Source organism: Castanea sativa, chromosome 2 (assembly GCF_040712315.1).
Source record: "Castanea sativa cultivar Marrone di Chiusa Pesio chromosome 2, ASM4071231v1".
Lineage (NCBI taxonomy): Eukaryota > Viridiplantae > Streptophyta > Magnoliopsida > Fagales > Fagaceae > Castanea > Castanea sativa.
The window spans coordinates 52,107,869-52,134,047 of record NC_134014.1 but is presented as its reverse complement, the minus strand read 5'-3'; the positions used below and the strand labels follow the sequence as shown (position 1 = coordinate 52,134,047).

The window sequence follows — 26,179 nt, the reverse complement described above, 5'->3', positions numbered from 1 at the left end:
CTTTGCCATGTATCCAAAAAAAGAAAAGAAAAAGAAATTGGTTATATAGGTTCTAAATGGGCCTATTCTGGTAGTATTCTGGTAGTTGTACACATTCTACATGATTCTTCAATTTTTATTTATTTTCTTGAGTATAAGATAGAAACTGTAATGAGATATTTTAAGATGGAGTAAGAACAACTCAATCACAAAAAACCTCAGTTTCGCGACTTAGCACTTGGCAGACCGCAGTTGGCACTTGACACCAAAGGATGTGATGTCGAGTCGTTGGGGTGCATGCTAAATGAGTCTATTTACCTTAACAAAAAATATTTACAATATATTAACAAGTTCTTTCTATGGTGGACAATGGATCCTACAATATTGACAATAAATTATAGATAGTGACAAATGTGTGCAACGATGGGAACATGATTTCGAATTAGGGGGAAGTAAACAAAAAAATATTAAAAAATATGGGGGGATGCTTTATAGTCAATTTTTTAATAGGTTTTTGTTAAAATTTTGGGCTAATGATATGCGGACTATGATTGTTTGGGCTGATATGTAGAATTGTTTGGGTTGATATGTGGAGGGGCCAAGATTATGGAAGGAAATGAGTCAAAGGTTTTTTTTTTGGGTCCAATTCGTATTGAGCCCTATTATCTTTTTTAAAAAAACTGCAACTCAAGTATATTCGGTTTTAACTAGCTTTACTGATAAAATCTATCGGGGGAGAGAAACATACCTAGGAGAACACCACTTGACCTAACTATATTATATTAACTTATGAGTTTGGGTCCAATTATATCATATTAATTATTCGTCATTCTCATTATTATTTAATATGAGACAATTCACACGGTTCAAGTTTTGGTCCAATGTCCAGTAACACTAGACTTGTTGAGATAATGATACGTGTTTACTTTTGGACACATATCACCATCTAACTGGGTCGAGTGCACTAGATCTAAACCAAATCTCACTCACACATGTATTCTTAATAAGGTTTCTTATTTTTGAATTAGTATGGGTGGATGTTTTATTGTCAATTTTTTAATAGGTTTTTGATAAATTTTTGGGCTAATGATATGCGGACTATGATTGTTTGGGCTGATATGTGGAATTGTTTGGGTTGATATGTGGAGGGGCCAAGATTATGGAAGGAAATGAGTCAAGCTTTTTTGCTTTTTGGGTCCAATTGAATCAAGTCCTAATATCTTTTTTTAAAAAGCTGCAACTCAAGTATCTTCGGTTTTAACTAACTTAACTAATAAAATCTATTGGGAGGAGAGAAACATACCTAGGAGAACACCACTTGACCTAACTATATTATATTAACTTATGAGTTTGGATCCAATTATATTATATTAATTATTCGTCATTCTCATTATTATTCAATATGAGACCACTCACACGGTTCAAGCTTTGGTCTAGTGTCCAGTGACACTAGACTCGTTGAGATAGTGACACGTATTCACTTTTGGACACATGTTACCATCTAACTGGATCGAGTGCACTGGATCTAAATCAAGTCTCACTCACACATGTATTCTTAACAAAGTTTTTTATTTTTGAATTAGAGATGTAGAATTCATACTTCACATATACCAAAAAATCAATTAGTGCTTTTATATATATATATAAACACACTTAATTTGTTTACACAAGTTATCAGCAGATAGCATTACTTACACAATATGACAATAATACGATGCACTAAATTTCTATTCCACTCCTACTAGGATAATTTCTTCCATAGTTCGATCCCTGCTTGGCTGATTTTGTGCGTTTGATCTTATTTGTATATATCAAAGAGTATAACTAAGCCCCTCTTCAAGCCAGTCAATTTGCACAGTACTTGGACCTTACATCGGCCTTGCTTTGAAGCCTACTGGTATTTTACTATTTTTCCACAAATATTAAATTTGATTATATTAAAAAAAAAAAAAGACGAATACTTCCTTATTTTACCAAAACAAAAGGAAAAAAATCGAAGGGACCTTATCATAGCAAGGCTGAAAGTTGAGTAACTTTACTGGAGTCTAAAATACATGCATATTTAGATACGCTACAATTACTTGGTTAATTTGATGTAGTTTTATAATTTGGTAAAATGTTGGATATGCTATTGGTATATTGACTATATTCTACTCATGTATTCACTGCGAATAGCTTTGGACATTTCATTTACTAGCCTTCTACATTTATCTTTTTATGTTTTCTTTGTTTTTATCATCTTTTCCTCATCCCAATGAAAAAGGTGACACCATCAGGGCTGCTCAATTTCATTGATGGACTTTGGTCAAGCAGTGGTACAGAGAGGATCATCATCTTTAGTTCTTTACTACCAATTGCAGAGAAAAATTGGATCCAGCTTTGAGGCGGTCAGGATGCATGGATGTTCACATTAGCATGGGCTATTGCACCCCAGCCGGATTTAGAGTGCTTATTTCCTCATACCTTGGAATTGAAGACCATGGTCTCTTTGGAAAGATTGAAATAAAATTCATCGAGTTGCTCTTCAAGGTCTTGTGGAATTTCTTAGTGCAAAGAAAGAAGAATGAAGCTGATGAGGCTAGGGCAATAGTAGTTTCACATCGCTTATTGTGTATAGCTCATATACGCAGTGTCATGTGGGCTAAATACTATTTTACAATTTTAACTGAAATTGTGTTTTTAAAATGTAAAAACATGATTTCAAAGGAGTGTGTATGACAATGTGTAATAAGCTATACACAACAAGCTTTACCAAGATTGTGGGAGTGAAATGAGATCCATCTATCTAACCTAGCTATCTAAGTGATTTGAATTTTACCAACAATACTACCAAGGAAAAAAAAGAGATAGAATAAATGGTGTATCCATTTGAAAGTGATGTGTCGCAAAAGATAACGTAACATGTTATAATTGGTGTATAATAAAAGTGATTAGCAGTTGATCCATTTTAAAGTAATATTTCAATTACAACTTAACACCTTAACAAGTAGTGAGAAAAAAAATTGTATCACTAGTATCTCTTGAGCTAAAAGGCTCACGAGATGCATATTAGCTAGTAGCACAAATGACAGAATGAACAAGATGAATGACTATATTGATCAGTTTCAGAGTTTGATTGTTGGACTTTTGGAGTTTAGTTAGATTGACTGATTGTTGTCTGGAAGTTGGAATGATCAAGATTGATGACATAAAGAACGAGGTGAATAACTGTGTTGTTTAATTAGAGAGATCGATTGCTGCACTCTCAGGAAGTTCTACATGGGGAGTTATTGGCATTACACACAGACATGCTCAAGTTGTCGGTCGAGCATAATTCGCCTTTCTTGGTAATTAGGAGGGATGATTGGACAGGCTTGAATTGGAGATTGAGAAAGATTGGGCTGACTAATTTATAGATAGTGACAAATGTGTGCAAGGATGGGAACATGATTTCGAATTAGGGGGAAGTATAAACAAAAAAATATTAAAAAAATATGGGTGGATGTTTTATTGTCAATTTTTTAATAGGTTTTTGTTAAAATTTTGGGCTAGGGATATGCGGACTATGATTGTTTGGGCTGATATGTGGAATTGTTTGGGTTGATATGTGGAGGGGGCCAAGTTTATGGAGGGAAATAAGTCAAGTTTATTTTTTTGTGGGTCCAATTCGTATTAAGCCCTAATATCTTGTTTTTATTTTTAAAAGCTGTCAAGTATATTCAAGTTCTAACTAGCTTAATTGATAAAATCTATTCGGGAGAGAAGTATACTTAGGAGAACACAACTTGACCCAAATATATTATATTAACCTATGAGTTTGAGTCTAACTATATTATATTAATTACTCACCATTCTCATTATTATTCAATATGAGACTTCACTCACACGGTTCAAGCTTTGGTCTAGTGTCCAGTGATACTGAACTCATTAAGATAGTGACATGTGTTCACTTTTGGACATATATCACCATCTGACTGAGTTGAATGCACTGGATGCACTTGACATAAACCAAGTCTCACTCACACATATATTCTTAACAAAGTTTTTTATCATTGAATTATAGATAGAATTTAGACCCACATACACCAAAAAATCAATTAGTGCTTTTGTATATATATATAAACACACATTAATTTTTTTTACACAAGTTATCAGCAGATAGCATTACTTACACAATATGACAATAATACAATGCACTAAATTTCTATTCCACTCCTACTAGGATAATTTCTTCCATAGTTCGATCCTTGCTTGGCTGATTTTGTGCGTTTGATCTTACTTGTATATATCAAAGAGTATAACTAAGCCCCCTTCAAGCTAGTCAATTTGCACAGTACTTGGACCTTACATCGGCCTTGGTTTGAAGCCTACTAGTATTTTATTATTTTTCCACAAATATTAAATTTGATTGTATTATAATAAAAAATAATTAAAACAAGACGAATACTTCCTTGTTTTACCAAAACAAAAGGAAAAAAATAGAAGGGATCTTATCATAGCAAGGCTGAAAGTTGAGTAACTTTACTGGAGTCTAAAATACATGCATATTTTGATACGCTACAATTACTTGGTTAATTTGATGTAGTTTTATAATTTGGTAAAATGTTGGATATGCTATTGGTATATTGACTATAATCTACTCATGTATACACTGTGAATAGCTTTGGACATTTCATTTACTAGCATTCTACATTTATCTTTTATGTTTTCTTTGTTTTTGTCATTTTTTCCTCATCGCAATGAAAAAGGTGACACCATCAGGGCTGCTCAATTTCATATATGGACTTTGGTCAAGCAGTGGTAAAGAGAGGATCATCATCTTTACTACCAATTTCAGAGAAAAATTGGATCCAACTTTGAGGCGGCCAGGATGGGCTATTGCACCCGAGTCGGATTTAGAGTGCTTGTTTCCTCATACCTTGGAATTGAAGACCATGGTCTCTTTGGAAAGATTGAAATAAAATTCATCGAGTTGCTCTTCAAGGTCTTGTGGAATTTCTTAGTGCAAAGAGAGAAGAATGAAGTTGATGAGGCTAGGGCAATAGTAGTTTCACATCGCTTATTGCGTATAGCCCGTATATGCAATGTCATGCGGGCTAAATACTATTTTACAATTTTTACCAAGTGTTTTTAAAATGTAAAAACATGATTTCAAGGGAGTGTGTTTGACAATGTGTAATAAGTTATGCACAACAAGCTTTACCATTGTGGGAGTGAAATGAGGTCCATCTATCTCACCTAGTTAGTTAGGTGATTTGAATTTTACCAACAATACTACCAAGGAAAAAATATATATATATATAGAATAAATGGTGGATTCATTTGAAAGTGATGTGTCATAAAGGATAACGTAACATGTTATAATTGGTGTATAATAAAAGTGATCATCAATTGATCAATTTGAAAGTAATATTTCAATCACAACTTAATACCTTAACAAGTTGTGGAAAAAAAAAAAATTGTATCGCTAGTATCTCTCGAGCTAAAAGGCTCAAGAGATGCATATTAGCTCGTAGCACGAATGACGGAATGAACAAGATGATTAAGATTGATTGATTGTTGTCTGGATGTTGGAATGATCAAGATTGATGACATAATGAACAAGATGAATAACTGTGTTGCTTAATTAGAGAGTTCGATTGCTGCACTTTCAGGAAGTTCTACATGGGGAGTTATTGGCATTACACACAGACATGCTCAAGAGGTCGGTCGAGCATAATTCGCCTTTCTTGGTAATTAGGAGGGATGATTGGACAGGCTTGAATTGGAGATTGAGAAGATTGGGCTGACTAATTTCTTTTGTATTGGGCTTTATATTTTGTCTTGTAGACTGGGAAGATTAGGCTAATTAGTTTGTTTTTTCGTAGGTTGACAAGAATGTTTTGACAAGAATATTTTGTCTCACCATTTCATAAAAAAGACTCGCCTGGCACTGAGTCAGTTTAACAAGGAAGCTAGTTTTTGTTTAATTTTTTTATTATCATAAAATGACTTAGCAATTTTAAATATGTGGGAATTTTTTAGTGAAATGATGTACAAGTAACGCAGTCTACTAGCATTATCATCCAATTTCTAAAAAATATTTCATTTTACCATCTCAAAAGCTATTTTATCTATTATATCATACAATTTTACAATACATCTAACATCGCAACTTTTATTTTACCAAACAATACATTAAAATAATGAGTTTGAATTTGGTAAGATAGAGTGTAAAACTCATGTTTTACATCATCTAAAGAAATTTTCATATCAACACCTAATAACATTTCAATAAACTCCAAATTTTGTTGGATTTATATATGGGTATTAGAATTGATTGGATACGGTTGTGCTTATTGTTAAATATGTGATAAGATGGTGTGATATGTTGGGATTGAAGGGGCAAAACATGAGTTTCACTACATCCTTACAAAATTTAATCTCTAAAAGAATATATCTACCCAATAAAATAATAAAACCCAATACCCAATAAAATATTATTTTAAAAATATACCTACAGTTGTAAAATATTCTACAACTACCACTCCAAATAATGCTCAATTTTGTTGGTTGATGGTATAAAATACCATTTTGGGGGGGTTTACAATCCCCAGTACTGAAGCTCTAATAAGGATTGTATAATTTCTCCCGGTTTTAGCTCCCCTCCTGTTGAAATTCCTCCCATTTTAATAGATTTAAAGGCAGAAAACAATTCATCTCAAAATTCAATTTATTTCTCTCTCAACCAAACAATTCAGCAACCCTGACAAATCCACCGAACCACCAGTAACTTCTTATAGTATTTTTTTTTTTTGTCCATTGGGCCTCTAATTTGGAACCCAATGGAATAAAATATAAATACATATATATGGGCAAATCTTCATCTGTGACTAACTAACTGGAATTGGCAATGCATTCAGGGTTGACTTATTTGAGAAGGGGAATGTGACTTGAAGTTCATGGTTCTTGGATCACAATTTAATAATTCTGGTAACAGTATCTACAAATTTTGATCTCAAAGTGACACTTACAAACTGAAAATTGTGCGTTTTTGTACATCAAATTAGCCATACGTGGAAAAAAGTGGCATTGGATCGATGTCAAACAATTTGTTGATGTTTCCTCTTTATTTGAGAGAGGGGTTGAGCTAATAGGGAAAACGTCCAACTTTTAAGAAAGATCAAACATGCTTGGATAGTACAAATAGAAAAGTTCTATGTACGCAATATTTTTGTAATATTTTCACAACAAATTATAGGTGGTAACTTATTATTGGTATTAATTTAAATTTAGTACTGAGATTACTTTTTTTCTTACCATTAAGCGTTAATATCAACGTATCACTTAAATTTTATTGTAAAAATGTTGTACTATCTCCTGTACAAATGGGTTCCAAAATGATATTTTCCCCACCTAAAGGCTAAGTAGAAGTTTGTTTTTGTTTTGACGTAGATATTAGATATATGGACAAATCCAGCGAACCAAATCTGGTCCCTTTTATATATATGGGCCAGCAAAAGCAATTCACTCCTAACTGTCAGAGGATGGAGACCACGTAGCTAACCTCTGTTGAATTGGCTATTGAGAATTTCCAACTTTACAGACTATAATCATTAGAGGTTACTAAACCTCCTCACACACGCATGTGTTTTTTTTTTTTTTTTAATATATATATATATATGTATATATAATAATTTTTTATTTTAACTACAAATAACTATATTTAGATATAAATTTTCTGTCATATCATAGTTTAATGAAATTTGAATGCATTTTTATTTTTTTTAACTTTTTTTTTAATGTAAGTGTGTGTGTGGGACTTGTTAATGAAAGGGGAAATTTTAAATTTCTCAATTTATCTCCGAGTCTTAATTTATCTTATTGTTAAATTACTTTCAATTAAAAAATTAGATTTTTTTTAGAGTATAAAAAGTAAACACTATAAAATATATATGACCTATGAATGAGCAGTTGAAATCTTCAATTGGTAAGATAAGATGGATATGCCATCCCTAAAGTGACAACATACGAATATTTCTCTCCACCTAAACTTTTATAATTATATACAAATGGGATATTGGGACAGTTTTGAATCTCCAAACTAACTCCATTATATGTTCTAAACTTGCACATGAAGAAACATACCCTGTTGAACTAAAACCCACCGATTGCTTATTGTTTATCATTTGACAAGAAACATTATGTGATTACAGTCTTTATCAATTATCATAATCTGGTATGTGCTTACAGTCTCAAACTCTCAATCATACACAGCCAAAAAATATTTTAAAAAATAGTCTCAATCATATGTGTTGAGAGATCAACTTTCATATGTTATTACTTATTATTATAGTTCCTTTATTTTTTATTAAGTAACATGGGCCCTGCCTCAAACAGAGAGAGAGAGAGATCCAATTAATAGAACTATATAATATAAGGTTTCTCTGATTTTCATGTTCACATCATTTTAGTGCTGGTAATTTGGCATTGTGTCCTAATCATTCTCTCAGGTACCAGAGCAAACAATTGTAGAAAATAGGATAAGTATTCTTACTAAAAATTAAAAAGATGTTTTCATAGATTGTCCTTGAAAGTAACCTTCCAGAGCTCTCTATCTTTGGATTTACACAAGGTTTTGTTGTCTATTCTATTCATCACGATCGTTAATTATTCTAATCTGTAGAATTACTAGAAATTGAGGCAGTTTGGTCATTATGTCAAAAATACTGATTTAGCAACAAGAACTGTTAAGCATTTAATTGCCCAGTTCAAAAATTGGGAAAAAAAACGTGAAACTATTGTTATTATAAATCTTAGAAAAATGTTATATCCACAAAATTTTTATAGTAAATTCTATGTTACAAGTTGTTACTTGCTGTTACTAGAGTATAAAAAAATAATTTCAGTGATAATTTCTTTAAATTTTATTACATAAATAGTAGAAATTGATTTATGAGCTTTTAAGCATAAAATAATTAGAATATCTGAAATTTATTTCTTATATTATTGATGTAAGTTGTAATATAAGTTATATTTATTATCACATCAATAATTTAATTTAATTTTCTATAATAAAATTAGTATTAATTTTAACTTAACAACCACTCTTAGAGCATTTACCAAAAGCAAAAATTCTAGTATTTTCTGAAGAAAAAAATTAATGAATTATGCAATTTATCCTTATTAGGTGTATCTCACTGTCTAGACTCTAGAGCATTGATAGCCTTTCATGAATAGAAAATTACATATAAATATTCTCAGCCAACTAAGAGAGCGAGAGAGATACACATGGGCAGATTCTATGTTATCAGGCTTGGCTCCCCTCTTTTTCTTACGACCGAAGCCTTCAATACCATGCTCCCTCGGTTCCAAGACACTTTGACAGTGACACCAAAAGTACAAAAATGTTAAAATTTCTACTTTTTGATTGGTTGCATGACACATGTTACTAATAAAGTCTTCAAGGAGAATTTCCTTTAAAAAAATTAAAGAAAAATAATTCAAGGGGAAATATTTCTCTTATTTTTTAAACAAATTGAAAACTTCTTGGGTGGTAGAAAATCATTTATTAAAAAAAAACACTTACTAATATTGTTTTCACATATACTAACATTATCAACCAGACTTCTTTCAATTATTATTATTATTATTATTATTTTTCGTCAATGGCCTTCTAGCCTGTTACCAATCTGTTTTTTGGAGTAAACAGTAATATTTATTAGAATACACATAAAAATAATAATAGTGTTTTAAATCGGGTTTATATTACATTACATAACCATAATACAATTATAAAAAAGTCTAACATTTGTAGTTACAGATTAGGGTTATAAATAGCGGACACTAAACACACACAACTAATGTAAAATATTATTTATGAAAAAAAAATAAGTATTATTATTATTATTATTATTATCTTTTCTTCATGACAAAGGAATATATAAGGCTTATACTTTATACCACGTCTTATCATATATGGCAATTAAATATTTAAGTACTCACGTGACTTTTTCCATTAGTTACCAAATTAGTCAAGCAACTTTTTTAGTCCAATGATCTTATAATTTTTCTTTTCTTTTTTTCTTAATTATTTATAAAATATCTTAAGTCTGATTCATCGTACTTGTGGGATTTGTGTTTTTTTTTTTTCTTTTTTTTTTTTAAATAAACCTTTCTTGAAAAGAAAAAGAAGAAGGAGAAACAGGATGCGATAATAAGGTCTTCCACATTCTTTTTTAAGAAATATTCTTTTGCCTTTTACTTTTTTTTTTACAATGTTTAATATTTGTACTATTCTTGAAAAGAAAAATGAGAAATCAATGATCTAAATAAATGGATTGTTCAAAGAACCAAAAAAAAAAAAAAAAACTTTTTTGAAGAGCTCTAATATTTTAAAGTTAGACCATGGTTTAATTGGATGTTAAACCATTATGACATTATAAATATTAAAATAAAAATATTTAAAGAATATGCAAGTCCCATGTTGTAAAAACAACTTAATGAAAATTGCAAGTTTCATAGTAAGAAGGAAGTAGCCAATAGCCATATAACTCAATGGTATTACTTGGTCTCTTCTTATGAGGAGAAACATGATTCAAATTATCATCCCCCACTTGTTTAGGGTCTTTGTGACAATTAAATTATCAAAAAAAAAAAATTGAATGAAGTAATATGTTACAGTTTTTCCAATGTAAATAAGGGAGAGCCTTTAACAATAAAAGTTAAGGGTTCCACTTTAAATAAATAAATAAACTTATTTTTTTCCTTTATAAAATAACATGCCTTTTTTTGTGTGTGTTAATAGCTTTATAGCTCAATTGACAATCTCTGATGTTAAAAAAAAAAAAAAAAAAAAAAAAACCTCCAAAGTACAAATCCCCTCCCCTCACCTCAAACTATATATATATATATATACACACACACACTCACACGTAAACTCTTTTCAAGTTGCATTGAATGTATGTGCTAGTTTTTATTGGGGCCTTGCATTTTAAGTTAAATAAATAACTTAGTCCATTTATTCTTATAATAATAATTATAATAAAAATCATAAATATGACTTTTATAAATAAATAAAAAAAGGTCAAACAAATTTGAAGAAATTAACCGGTCAAAATTTGAATGAAAATATTTACCATTTTCTAAAAAATTAGTTATTCATATCTTATTTAAAGAGTGTAAACACAATGTTAATTTATCAAGGGAAGTAAACCCTAGCCCTTCAAGTGCAAAGTCAAGATACAACCTGGATGACTATATAAGATAGAGAGATCCCTATGAAGAAGAGGATGAAAGATTTGAATAGGGAAAAAAAGAAAGTAACATCATTGTAATCCAAGAACAAGTGCAAACCTATTCCTCGAACCATTCTCGAGGAACATAACTTAATCAATCAAAGGCTAATGTTATTCAATTTCCTTGTCTCACATTTATTCTAAGCACTTTTTCTCTTATCACAAGATTAATTCACTCTAACAAGGGTAACCAATGTTAATTGGCACCCCATTTCTATAAATTAATTGTGTGAGGTTAAAAATTAGCTTAATTAATTTTTTTCCGCCACACATACTTTACCGGATAACATTCTTACAAGTCTTTTTTGAAAGATTTGACAAAAAAAAAATGACCATTAATAACATTCAACTTATGTTGGATTTTTAATATGAATCTAATTATTGCTATATTTTTAAATTATGGGTTTTGTTAACAAATGTCTTAAATGCACAAATTAAATATTAATAAATATTTAATTACGAGTTGTAATGCATATTTTTCAAAGAAAAATATACTCTTGTTAATGATTCATTAATCTACATGCATAACTTATTGTGGTTATGTGTGTTTTTTTGATATATGTGTACAATTTGATTTTAGGGCATTTAATAAAACATTTAATGCACCACACGCTGCCTTAAGGACATTCATTAACATTTTTTTTTAAAATGTATCAATATTCAATACGTATGCATGAGATTCTAGTTATTTATTATATATAGCATAGTAACAATTCCATTAATTTATATTTGGGAAGTGCTAATAGATGCCCTTAGAACAATATTAATAATTCATTTAAAGAAAGTTTTTTTAGGAAAAGAAAAGAAAAACAGTTAATGTTTTGATAACTTTTTTCTATTTTTCATAAAGTAATGTCAAAATTTTTCTAAAATAAATTGTTAACTATTACTTAGCATAACCTTTTATATTTATAATGTTGACTTAATTAATAATTTAGATACAACATACTTTATTGCTTTGACCAAGCCATTCTAATTGTGTTTTCCTCAATAATTTGTTTTTTGTCATCAGATTAAGACACCAATTGATTTTTGATTTAGGCAGAAATCGAACATAAAATCTCTTATTCAACTTTAAGAGATTTTAACAATTGAGCCAATTTCAACCCACTCATTTATGAGGGGTTTTTATCTTCAAGTAGGATACAACTTATGTTCAGTATATCAATGCATTGGACCAAAACTTAACCCTTTCAAGTTTGTGAATAATGGTGTTAGGATTTTGGTCTAGCGAACAACATTGAACCAAAATTAATTTTCTAAAAATACTAATCAATATTAATAAAAAAGAAATAAAAAATTAATTAGAAATATAATTTTATAAACAAATTAATATAAATGTAAAAAAAAAAAAAAAATTCTCATACCCATTTAATTCATTATAGTGTTATATCTACATGAGATTGTCCCTTAACCCAAAAATTTTGAAAATTAACCATTGCTTATACATGGTTAGAAATTTTATCTAGTACATGTAATATTCTAAATATAACCATGGCATAAGAGCACCTTTTTCTCTTTGATTTATTGATTAAGTAATTTTTTTGGGTTTATTTGCCTTATTAGGGTGGGTATATCTCTTTGAAATTTTATTTTTTTTAAAATTCAGTTATATAACTTAAATTATTTTCCAAAAAAAAAAAAAATGTAACGAAGAAAATAAAATTTGGCAAACTCAACTTTACCGTTACCACTTTTACGACTTTACCGAACCTCAGAGATTTAAAAAAAAAAAAAAAAAAACATGAAAGAAGAAATTGAAAGCAACGTTAGATTTACGGCGAAAGAGTAAAGCCAAAGGCAAAGGCAAACGCAAAAAGCTAAGCCAAACCCACCAAGCTTAGCCACGTAACTCTCAGCTCTTCAAATTTGTCGGTGGTCCTGACCTGTTTGTCTGTAATCACCTCTCTCTCTCTCTCTCTCAAACTCAGTTTCTATGAAAACGTAAAGCTCGTTTAAAAACAACCAAACCAAAAGAGAGAGGGAAAAAAAAAAAAAAAAAACACAAAAGAAAAAGAACAAAAAGCTCAAACTATCAAATCTCTTCTTTTCTACGAAACCCGCAGATGCATCATCAAACAGCTTCCACATTTCTCACTCTCTGAACTCTTAACTCTCAACAAGGTCTGCCTCTCTCTCTATCTCTCTCTTTCATTTTTTTTTTGTATGCATTGGTGGTGAAGATCGTAAATTCCTCGAAATCCGAGGTCCATTCTGTTACGCTCTCCAAAAAAATATCCAGTAACCAAAAAAAACTCACTCACTCTCTCTCTCTCTCTCCCATTTTTTTCGTTCTCATTTTTTGAGACTTCATTGACTAAAAAATCACTGAAAGTCTTCACTCTTCGATTCTCTTCACAACACTCGATCTACACTGATTGGATCTATATTCTACTCAGCACAATTCAGCTTCACCACCCAATTTTACAGCGTTTTTCACATTTGGTACTATTAGCTTTTTTTCTATAATCTGATCTGCTATTTGATTTCATAGTGTTAAGTGTTAGAATTTCACATTTGGGATTTTTTTTTTTTTGTGATCAGGAAGCTGATTTTTGATGCATTGACTGGGTCTTCATAGATCTGGAGGGTTCTTGGATTTGATTTGATTTGATTTGCTTTGCATTGGATTGAACAGAAGAAGAAGCTGGCGGCGACACTGGCTTGGAGGTTCGCTGCCAGCAATGGCAGCGGCCTCGCTGCTAATGACATGGTACTTTTTTTTCGGGTTTTTTTCGTGTGTTGTTTTCGTGTACTTCATTCAATTGTTTATGAATCAAGCAGCACCAATTAGTAGACATGAATTGAATGTTTGAATGTGACCCTTTGTTGACTTAGAGTGAGAGATGTGGTGGATCTCATTAGATGGGCAACTCTGCATTATTTATTATTTCTTGATTAAAGTTTTGATTGGGTGTTGTTGGTCTATAATGGGCGTGGTTGGCGATTCGGGTATCTGAAATGCATTTGTGGTAATTATATGAAAGATTTTAAAAATTGGGGGACAGAATTGGCAGATGGTTTTTTAGAATGGAGGATTTTATGTTCTCTTTGTTACCATTAATGGGATTTGTTTACTTAATGAAATTTCTTTTTTGGGCATTAAAAAAAACCTGCATTTGTTTCTATTTTCGTTTGTGAACTTAAAAAATTATTCAGCTTGAACTTGGAACTTATTCTATTTTGGGAGTATGCTGTGGTTGATTCTGTTTCGGTTGAAACTCTATTTTTCCAATGGATTCTTAAATTTCCATTCCAATTTTGTATCGTTTTCATTTAAAGTTTGAGTGGTTTTCTGCTGTTACCGTCAATTGAATGGTGTATAGATATGTCATACTTATTGTTCTTCGCTTTAATTGTTGTGATTGCAGGAAAGAAATGGGGATGCAAAAGTTCAAGATTCAGAGCCTCCAACCCCACATTCTGTTGTAAAAATGGGCTTGAGGTTAGTTCAGACTTTATTTTTCTGCAAAAATTGTGTTTTTTAATTAAATTTTTTATTTTGCAATCTATAACATTTAGGCACTTAGCCACTTTATAGCTGAGCTGCTAGTAATACTATTGCAAGCTCATGATTTCTGGTTCCAACTTTATCAAGTTAATACTATTGGAGAGCCATTTCAATGGCATTAACCTTGATTTAAGTGCTTAATCACTTCAAAGAAGCAGACTAGCATAAGAATTATTGAGTTGAGTTGTATATGTCAATTATTTCTGGACTAGGAGATACTTTATTTTCTCTTAGACAATGTGAACTTCTCTGTTATTTCATTGCTTGATTTCACTTTAGTAAGTGACCTCATTATCATTATTATTATTATTATATATGTAAAACAACTTAGTTTGTTCTTCTGGAAGCTGTAAACAAATTATTACTTTTCCAAATTACATTCAGTTCCAGATCCTTGCCTTACTGCTCAATTTAGGGCATTTGCTTGTGATCCAGGCTGTTTCTCCCTCGATGATGAAGCTTATAGATTTATCTTTTTCTTTTATGGCCCCTTGATCAACCTCATAGTTCCGACAACTCATGACATTCCTTAATTGTTTAATCATTTACCTTTTCTTCCCCACCCCCCCCCTCCCCCCAAAAAAAACCCTTAGAAACACTGTAGATTATTGAGCTTTTTAATACATTCCCAATAATTAGATCATTGCTAAGAGTGGTAACTTTTACTATTCAATCAAATGATGATTCTAGCTGAAGTATCTTGCATTCTTAATCACTTGCAGAGACCGTAGTAGTAGCATGGAGGATCCAGATGGGACATTAGCGAGTGTTGCCCAATGCATTGAGCAGCTGCGTCAAAGTTCCTCATCTATACAGGAGAAAGAGTATTCCTTGAGACAGTTGCTGGAACTTATCGATACACGTGAAAATGCTTTCAGTGCGGTTGGATCTCACTCTCAGGCTGTTCCAGTACTTGTTTCTCTTCTCCGATCAGGCTCACTCGGAGTGAAGATACAGGCTGCAACTGTTTTAGGCTCTCTATGTAAGGAGAATGAGCTACGGGTAAAAGTCTTGCTTGGAGGATGCATTCCGCCATTGCTTGGCCTACTCAAGTCCAGCTCAGCAGAGGGTCAAGTTGCATCTGCAAAGACTATTTATGCTGTTTCTCAAGGTGGTGCTAGGGATCATGTTGGATCGAAAATTTTTTCAACAGAAGGAGTTGTTCCAGTGCTCTGGGAGCAGCTATCAAATGGGCTCAAGGCTGGAAATGTAGTTGATAGCTTATTGACTGGAGCATTAAAGAACCTTTCTAGCAGCACTGAAGGATTCTGGACTGCAACAGTTCAAGCTGGAGGAGTGGATATACTTGTGAAGTTGCTGACAACAGGAAAGTCGAGCACCCAAGCAAATGTGTGCTTTCTTCTTGCATGTATGATGATGGAGGATGCATCTGTTTGTACTAAAGTGTTGGCCGCAGAGGCTACAAAACATCTCCTCAAGCTATTAGGACCTGGTAATGAAGCTCCTGTTAGGGCAGAAGCTGCAGGTGCTATTAAAGCTCTTTCAGCCCAATGCAAAGAAGCAAGGCGGGAGGTAGCTAATTCCAATGGTATTCCTGCTCTTATAAATGCTACCATTGCTCCTTCCAAAGAATTTATGCAGGGGGAGTATGCCCAAGCGTTACAGGAGCATGCTATGTGTGCTTTAGCAAACATCTCTGGTGGTTTGTCATATGTCATCTCAAGCCTTGGTCAAAGCCTTGAATCATGCACTTCACCTGCCCAAACTGCGGACACATTAGGGGCTTTAGCTTCGGCTCTGATGATATATGATAGTAAAGCAGAATCTACCAGAGCATCCGATCCTCTGGTTATTGAACAGACTCTGCTTAAGCAGTTCAAACCCAACTTACCTTTTCTTGTGCAGGAGCGCACGATAGAAGCCCTAGCCAGTTTGTATGGGAATGCCATACTCTCAATTAAACTAGCAAATTCTGATGCAAAACGGTTGCTTGTTGGTTTGATCACAATGGCAACCAATGAAGTGCAGGATGAGCTTATGAAAGCCCTTCTCACACTTTGCAACAATGAGGGCAGTCTGTGGCGTGCACTTAAAGGCCGTGAGGGAGTCCAGCTGTTGATATCTCTTCTTGGGCTATCATCAGAACAACAGCAAGAATGTGCAGTTGCATTACTGTGCCTTCTATCTAATGAAAATGATGAAAGTAAATGGGCTATCACTGCTGCTGGTGGCATACCTCCACTTGTCCAAATTCTAGAGACTGGGTCTGCAAAAGCCAAGGAAGATTCGGCAGCAATCCTTAGAAACCTATGCAATCATAGCGAAGATATACGTGCTTGTGTTGAAAGTGCCGATGCTGTTCCGGCATTGTTATGGCTATTGAAGAACGGAAGCCCCAATGGGAAGGAAATTGCTGCAAAGACTTTGAATCATTTAATCCACAAATCTGATACTGCAACTATCAGCCAGCTCACTGCATTATTAACTAGTGATCTACCTGAATCTAAATTTTATGTTTTGGATGCCTTAAGAAGCATGCTTTCTGTGGTCCCCCTCAATGATATATTGCGTGAAGGTAGTGCTGCTAATGATGCAATTGAGACAATGATAAAAATCTTGGGCTCAACTAAGGAAGAGACTCAGGCTAAGTCTGCATCAGCTCTAGCTGGAATTTTTGAAACTAGGAAAGACCTGCGTGAAAGTAGCATAGCTGTTAAAACTCTTTGGTCAGCCATGAAACTACTTAATGTTGAATCTGAAAGCATCCTGGTAGAGTCCTCACATTGTCTTGCTGCAATATTTCTTTCAATCAAAGAGAACCGGGATGTTGCAGCTGTTGCTAGAGATGCACTGTCTCCCTTAGTTGTGCTTGCTAACTCTACAGTTTTGGAAGTTTCTGAGCAAGCAACCTGTGCTCTGGCAAATCTAATTTTGGATATTGAGATATCAGAGAATGCTGTTCCTGAAGAAATTATTTTGCCTGCTACTAGGGTTTTGCGTGAAGGAACAGTTTCTGGGAAGGCACATGCAGCAGCAGCAATTGCTCGTCTGCTCCATTCTCGCCGAATTGATCATGCCTTAACTGACTGTGTGAATCGTGCTGGAACGGTTCTTGCAATAGTTTCCTTTCTGGAATCTGCTATAGGTGAATCAGTTGTCACATCAGAGGCACTAGATGCACTTGCTATACTGTCCAGGTCAGAGGGAGCTAGCGGGCATATAAAACCTGCATGGGCAGTTTTAGCTGAATTCCCAAAAAGCATTACCCCAATAGTTTTGTCTATTGCTGATGCAACACCATTGTTGCAGGATAAAGCTATTGAAATATTGTCACGGCTTTGCCGAGATCAGTCCATTGTTTTAGGAGAAGCAGTTGCCTGTGCCTCTCGATGTATATCATCAACTGCTAGAAGGGTGATCAGTTCTACAAACCCAAAGGTCCAAATTGGGGGAGCTGCACTTCTTATCTGTGCTGCGACAGTTAATCACCAAAGAGTGGTGGAGGATCTTAATGAATCACACCTCTGTTCCCATCTTATTCAGTCTCTTGTTGCAATGCTTAGTTCTGGAGAGACTTCTTTGGGAAATCAGGGTGACGATGACAAGGAATCCATTAGCATTTATAGGTATACTAAAGAAGAAGGCAGGAATGGTGAATCCAGTACAGGAACAGCGATCATATCTGGTGAAAACTTAGCTATATGGCTACTTTCTGTTCTTGCCTGCCATGATGAAAAGAGTAAAACTGTGATTATGGAGGCTGGAGCAATTGATGTCATCAGTGATAGAATCTCAGATTGTTTCTTTCAGTATACTCAGGTAATTAACTTTCTTGTTCTTCTTTAAGAAAAAGGAAAAAAAAAATGACGCATCTAATTGGTGAAATCTGAGAATTGCATATAAGGTCGTTAGTAGTATGACATTATTCTCTATCCATTTGTTTACTCATGCTTGCTATAGTGAGATCTAATGGTCATTTTTTTAACCTCTTATTTGGCCTTGGCTTGCTCCATGATAATCTATGCAGAATGATTTTAAGGAAGATAGCAGCATCTGGGTTTGTGCTCTACTTCTAGCAATTTTATTTCTAGATCGAGATATCATACGAGCACATGCAACCATGAAATGTATACCAGTACTTGCAAATTTGTTGAAGTCTGAAGAGTCGGCAAACAGATATTTTGCTGCTCAAGCAATGGCCAGTTTAGTGTGTAATGGTAGCAGAGGGACTCTCCTGTCTGTTGCAAATTCTGGGGCAGCAGGTGGGCTTATTTCCTTACTTGGCTGTGCTGATGCTGACATATCTGATCTTCTGGAAATGTCAGAGGAGTTTGGTTTGGTGCGATATCCGGAACAAGTTGCTCTTGAGAGATTGTTCAGAGTTGATGACATAAGAGTTGGTGCTACTTCCCGGAAAGCAATACCTGCCCTTGTTGATTTGCTTAAACCAATTCCAGATCGTCCAGGAGCACCATTTCTAGCACTTGGGATCCTGACTCAGCTGGCAAAAGACTGTGCCCCAAATAAGATTGTCATGGTAGAATCAGGAGCTTTGGAAGCTCTGACCAAGTATCTTTCGCTTGGGCCACAAGATGCAACTGAGGAGGCTGCCACTGATCTGTTAGGGATCCTATTCAGCAGTGCTGAAATACGGAGACATGAAGCTGCATTTGGTGCTGTTAGTCAACTTGTAGCGGTTTTACGTTTAGGTGGAAGAGGTGCAAGGTACAGTGCTGCGAAAGCTTTGGAGAGCCTATTTTCTGCTGACCATATTAGGAATGCAGAAACTGCCCGACAAGCTGTTCAACCCTTGGTGGAGATTCTCAATACTGGTTTCGAGAGGGAGCAGCATGCTGCTATTGCCGCATTGGTTAGATTATTGAGTGAAAACCCATCAAGAGCCCTTGCTGTTGCGGATGTTGAAATGAATGCAGTGGATGTCCTTTGCAGGATCCTTTCATCCAATTGCTCAATGGAACTAAAAGGGGATGCTGCTGAATTGTGTGGTGTTCTTTTTGGAAATACAAGAATCAGGTCTACCATGGCTGCAGCACGCTGTGTTGAGCCTCTGGTTTCTCTCCTTGTAACTGAGTTCAGTCCTGCTCAGCATTCAGTTGTCCGTGCATTGGATAAACTTGTTGATGATGAGCAACTGGCAGAACTAGTTGCTGCACATGGTGCAGTTATTCCTCTTGTTGGCCTTCTCTTTGGTAAGAATTACATGCTTCATGAGGCTATTTCTAGAGCTCTTGTGAAGTTAGGTAAAGACAGGCCTGCTTGTAAGATGGAAATGGTAAAAGCTGGAGTAATTGAGAGCATACTTGATATCCTTCATGAAGCACCAGATTTTCTGTCTGCTGCCTTTGCTGAGCTTCTCCGAATATTGACTAATAATGCTAGCATTGCAAAAGGACCATCTGCTGCAAAAGTGGTTGAGCCCCTTTTCCTGTTGCTGACAAGGCCAGAATTTGGGCCTGATGGGCAGCACAGTGCACTACAGGTTCTTGTCAATATTTTAGAGCATCCACAATGTCGTGCTGACTATAGACTGACCTCTCACCGAGCAATTGAACCACTTATCCCTTTACTTGATTCTCCCGCATCAGCAGTGCAACAGTTGGCGGCTGAGCTTCTATCCCATCTACTATTGGAGGAACATCTTCAAAAGGATTCAGTGACACAGCAAGTAATTGGTCCCCTCATACGAGTTCTTGGTTCTGGTATACACATATTACAGCAGAGAGCTGTAAAGGCTCTTGTAAGTCTGGCGCTTACATGGCCAAATGAGATTGCAAAAGAGGGTGGTGTCACTGAAATTTCTAAAGTGATATTGCAAGCTGATCCTTCACTTCCTCATGCCTTGTGGGAATCTGCTGCTGCTGTTTTATCAAGTATTCTGCAATTTAGTTCTGAATTTTATTTGGAAGTGCCTGTTGCTGTGTTGGTAAGGTTGCTTCGTTCTGGCTCAGAGGGCACAGTAATTGGTGCATTGAATGCCCTTCTGGTGTTGGAAAGTGATGATGCAAACGCAGCTGAAGCAATGGCTGAAAGTGGTGCCATAGAGGCTCTTTTGGAACTTCTAAGATGCCATCAGTGTGAAGAAACTGCTGCTAGACTTTTGGAAGTATTGTTGAACAATGTGAAGATCAGAGAAACAAAAGCTACTAAATCTGCCATCTTACCATTGTCCCAGTACCTCTTGGATCCACAAACCCAAGCTCAGCAAGCAAGGTTACTGGCAACTTTGGCCCTTGGTGATCTATTCCAGAATGAGAGTCTTGCTCGAAGTACTGATGCTGTTTCAGCTTGCCGTGCCCTTGTAAATGTGCTTGAAGAACAACCTACGGAAGAAATGAAAGTTGTAGCTATATGTGCATTGCAAAACCTTGTGATGTACAGTCGGTCGAACAGAAGAGCAGTTGCTGAGGCTGGTGGTGTACAGGTTGTACTGGATCTTATTGGTTCAAGCGATCCAGATACATCTGTTCAGGCTGCAATGTTTGTTAAACTTCTCTTCTCAAATAATACTATTCAAGAGTACGCTTCCAGTGAAACAGTCAGAGCTATAACTGGTGAGTTCTCTTTGTTCTCATTGCAGAATTTGCTGAGCATTTAAATTGTTATGAAGAGCATTTAACTCACATGCAAAGCTGAAAAAAATGTCCAAAAATTATGACAGAAATGATTACAGTTTATTATGTTCTTGCAGAGAATGCAAAATAGTAGTATGTTACTTTTCTAATGGTAGATGTCAAGTTGAGTGGCACTTGAACAAGGGCATAGGAATGCTTATGGTTTATTCTTTTCTGAGTAGAATATGCAAAAATAAAATAAAATAACTTCTAATGGTCACTTTCAAGCTGACTAGCACTTGAAGAAAGAAATGTGAATGGTTGGCTATTAGTGTTAACACCCCCCCCCCCCCCCCCCCGCCACAAAAAAAAAAATCTGAGCAAAATGAATATTAGTTTTTTCTATATACAATTTTTTAAAGTTGGCTGAAAAATCTTGAAAGGACTGATGACTCACAAATAAGGCATACAGTGAAAGTAGGCTGATATGGACCAATGACTAACTTCAAATAAAGTGTGCTATTTCTTTTTAAGATTGAATTATGAAGTTATTGGTGTCAGTTGTGACTTGGGTGTCTTTGTCATGGAGGCAAATATTCTGTCTTTCTGTCCCTTTTCTTTTTCTTTTTTTTGGGTGTTTGGTCTGAAATGATTACTTTGGCTTTGCAGCTGCTATTGAAAAAGATTTATGGGCCACTGGAACTGTGAATGAGGAGTATCTGAAAGCTCTAAATTCTCTCTTCAGCAACTTCCCTCGTTTGAGAGCCACTGAGCCTGCAACACTTAGCATTCCCCATCTGGTTACATCCCTCAAGACAGGCTCAGAGGCAACTCAAGAAGCTGCCCTGGATGCACTTTTTCTTCTTAGGCAAGCTTGGTCAGCATGCCCAGCTGAAGTTTCTAGAGCTCAATCAATAGCTGCGGCAGATGCAATTCCCTTACTGCAATACCTTATCCAGTCTGGCCCACCTCGGTTTCAGGAGAAGGCAGAATTTCTGTTGCAGTGTTTGCCAGGGACATTAGTGGTGATAATCAAACGTGGCAACAATATGAAGCAATCAGTGGGAAATCCAAGTGTTTTTTGTAAGCTTACACTTGGCAACACTCCACCTAGGCAAACCAAGGTAACATACTTTTATATACTTTCATACAAGGATATTTTGGTCAACATCTTTTTTCCTGGGTGCCTTCTCTTGAATACACAAGTCACTTAATGGTACAAATACAAAATTACAGGAATTTGAATGTGAGACTTTATGCTTGTTATAATTTACCTTTCCAAAACTAAAAGTTATGTAATTTAATTTTTGGGCTAAATTATGTACAAAAATTTCAAAAAGTGCACTTTTGACCCGTTTTATCAAAGGAAGGCTAATTATCTTCATTGGTTTTGCTACTGTGCTTTATTTTATAATGTATAAAAAAAAATTATCTCTGGCCTTTGGGGTTTCAAATTTTGAGATTCCAAATGTGGGTATAGAAGGTACTTGAAGTTTGTGAAATTGGAGTCTGCCATCTGTTTAGTGCAGCCCTTTCCCCCCCCCCCCCCCCCTGTATATCTTGTCATCTTTGCATGGACAGGACAAACAAGATAATTGCTCTATGTTTCCTTTGTGTGATTGCTTCATTCTACTTTGCACTGATCTCAAATCTTTATGCTGCATAGAACAGTTCTGTGTGGCATTGCTCACAGCATTGCACTGAGAAAAGATGTATTTAATGAGATCTGTTTTAATCATCAACTGTACAATTAGGTCACAGGTTAATTTTTTTGTTGTCTCAACTTCTGGTATATTTGGCTGCTCTTATCAAATTACTGCTTGCAAATTCTCATCACTGTGAATTTGTCAGGTGGTTTCAACTGGCCCAAATCCAGAGTGGGATGAGAGCTTTTCATGGTCCTTTGAGAGCCCTCCAAAAGGCCAGAAGCTGCATATTTCTTGCAAGAACAAGAGCAAAATGGGGAAGGTAAAATAAGATGAAAAGTGAATACCAGAATACACACACACATATATATCTATATATATGGAAACTTTATTCTCTCATATTACTTCCAAGTTTCCTTTAATTGTATCTTAATCCAGTCTTTTCTTATCCAATGACAGAGTTCATTTGGAAAAGTAACGATCCAGATCGATCGGGTTGTGATGCTGGGAGCAGTTGCTGGTGAATACACTCTGTTGCCAGAAAGCAAAAGTGGGCCGCCACGGAATTTGGAAATTGAATTCCAATGGTCTAATAAGTAAGACCCATTACTGAAGTAATTAGTAATCTGCTGCAAGTTGAATTTTTAGGAAAAATATGTTCAGAGGGTTTTTTTTTTTTTTTCCTTCTCATTTTGGGTTATTTATCATGTCGTGTATATAGTATCCCTGAGATTTTGATTTTCATCAACAGTCTTAAAGAATAGTCATTTGTCAATGTATTCTTTTGTAACCTTATCTTACATTTCCTGGGATGGACATTACAGGCAGAAGGATTAAGCTTTCCTCATACTTTCTGTATTGAGTTTTTTTTTTTTTTTTTTTTTGTTGTTGTTGATGTCAACTCAGAGGGTAATAAGAGGTTGGTTCTGGTTTTGGATTTGTACATCTTATTGATTGTATTCCTTAATTTTATCATTTGATTGTAAAATAAATAGCGGAGACATGTTGTAATGTTGTATGTCTTGTAAACATATCATATTTGAAATGTCTTGTAAGTTGTAAACTTCTTTTTACTTCATTTATGTCAAAAGCCTATCTTTTCCTGGAAAGATATAAGTGATTGCAGATTATGGGAAAGAACTTTTCCAACCACGAAAATGTTGTAGGTGTGTATTCTTGATTCTTGGTTAATAAATATTTTTATAATCTTCTTTAGTTGTTGAAGATCCATAGTAGACTTCACATTTTAGACTAACATAGCTCCAAGTTATAATCACTATTATTATATTTCGAGGGGGGTCAAACAGCGTATGAATGCTAGATTTTAAATGCTTTACACTTTTCTTTCTATCACTTTAATTGAGGATTCCAGGGTCGTGTGCTTCTTCGATGTGTGTGTGTGTGTGTGTGTGTGTGTGTGAGTTTTTTTAATTGGGTGGGAAGGGAAGATTTGAAACTAAAGTTCAACCTATTGTGAGAATTGGGTAATGATTCCTAGTGAGCAATGCTAACTTTAAGCATTTGCATAATTTCATGCAAAAATTCATGTTTATTTTAACATAAAAATCTACTATTTTCTATTTTATCTAATAAAACACTTACGTCATAATTATTTATTTTGAGTAATTCTTAGGTACTCTCGGAAAAGGAAAATGGTGTTCCCTCCTCTCACATTCATGATAGGGTCTGCTCATTAAATCTATGGTGGGGTCCACCATGAATGTAAGAGGAGAGAGTACCATTTCACTATACTCCAGGACTACCTAAGATTTATTCTTATTTGATACTATATTTTATTAAAATATTTTTTCTTTATCAATTTTTTAGTTCTCTCTCTCTCTCTCTCTCTCTCTCTCTCTCTCTCTCATATGTGTGTGTATATATATATATATATATATGTAAACAAGTATTAATAAATAGATTTGCATGTGAATTATTGACATGAATTGATGTGGATGATTTTTTGAATTATATGTGCAAAATTTACCATTTATGCTATTATACAGTGATTAATGTGAGGGCTATCATTTGATTTCCTATGGATTTTGTCCAGCATTAGAAAAAATAAAATACAATGAGGCTTTTTATGTATTCCATGTGCATATAACTATAACTTTTGACTTTGAGCAATACTAGAGCCACATAATTCTACACAATTTGTACCGTAACTCATCACGTAGCATGTTGTGGTTAAAATTATGTAAAACTACGCGGTCTTAACATTTTTTACACCAACATTTTTCCACTCTCGGCAATAATGGTACTACTCTTAAAAAATTGAACATAAATGCATAGTAAAATTATGCAAATGATTTCAGGTAATAAAAATAAAAACAATTGTTTTAAATTGTAGAAAAAAAATCATCCTTCTCAGTGGTAGTTTGGATAGCGTTTCTATCCCTGTTTTGGCCTTTGGTTGAAAAAATATGAATCTCACGGTACTGTTCATATACCCACAAAAATATTATTTATATATTTAAAAATTATTTTATTATAATATTTTTAATTTTTAATGAATAAACGGTATTTAAACCCACAGCAGTACAAATAAGGTCATCAAAATAAAATCCTACAAAAAGAACGGATAAGGTTTAAAAAAAAAAACAATTATTCAACCTTTCTTGCCATGAAAGAAGATGTGTCATTACTTATTACAAAAGAATAAAGATGTGATCGAGAATAACAATCATAAATGGGATTCAATAAAAAGTAAAAAGTATCAATCATTTTGTGGAGCCCTACTGTGCATTTACCACCAGAATGGATTAAACCATTATTATTAGTTTTGTTTTTTTAGGGGTTTGTGGATGGAGTAACGATAAAGGGAATAGAGGTTGCTTTCCGCCCCACTAGCTTGGCAGAAAAAGAGGCCAATCTTTCCGTCCTAGGCGTAAGACACGGACCAGCGTCTGTCTCGTCTCGCGACAAGCAGTCACTGTCTTAAGCTTTGCTCACATGGGTCCTTCTACTTTTGCAGACAATAATTCCATATCCATGCGTCAAATCTAATCATCATACTACTGCAACATACGTCCACCCTACCTCACTCTGTTTCTTTCTCTTCGGATTATGTTTTTTTTTTTAAATATTTTTTTAAGTCTCATATAAAGAAAGTACAAATCTTATTTTGTTAACTTGCACGAAAGTCAGTGGTCATTCCGTAAGTAAAGTGTTTGTAAGTTGTGGAGGTACGAGCTGAAATTTAAGTTTTTAAAAAGTGTTTTACATATATAAACATATAGATTAGGTTAGGGT

The 26,179-nt window shown here is 34.3% G+C and overlaps 1 protein-coding gene across 2 annotated transcripts; it reads left to right on the top strand.

Annotated features, from left to right (window-relative positions):
- The first annotated feature begins 13,219 nt into the window (after positions 1 to 13,219).
- LOC142623457 (protein CELLULOSE SYNTHASE INTERACTIVE 1) lies at positions 13,220 to 24,033 on the top strand. 2 transcript variants are annotated; one of them, XM_075796875.1, is made up of 8 exons: positions 13,220 to 13,358; positions 13,779 to 13,947; positions 14,606 to 14,679; positions 15,468 to 18,525; positions 18,734 to 21,278; positions 21,948 to 22,402; positions 23,130 to 23,246; positions 23,384 to 24,033. In XM_075796875.1, exons 2-8 carry the CDS (start codon positions 13,945 to 13,947, stop codon positions 23,522 to 23,524), a joined length of 6,393 nt encoding a protein of 2,130 aa, XP_075652990.1. In that variant the 5' UTR covers positions 13,220 to 13,358; positions 13,779 to 13,944; the 3' UTR covers positions 23,525 to 24,033. The 2 variants fall into 2 exon arrangements, with proteins under 2 accessions (XP_075652990.1, XP_075652991.1); XM_075796876.1 differs by having other exon boundaries at positions 13,338 to 13,679.
- Positions 24,034 to 26,179: the final 2,146 nt, after the last annotated feature.

Bases quoted from the DNA above. Each gene is read 5' to 3' on its own strand.
- LOC142623457 (XM_075796875.1), top strand. The intron at 18,526-18,733 runs GTAATTAACTTT...TAATCTATGCAG, and splicing joins GTTTCTTTCAGTATACTCAG to AATGATTTTAAGGAAGATAG. The intron at 21,279-21,947 runs GTGAGTTCTCTT...TTGGCTTTGCAG, and splicing joins AACAGTCAGAGCTATAACTG to CTGCTATTGAAAAAGATTTA.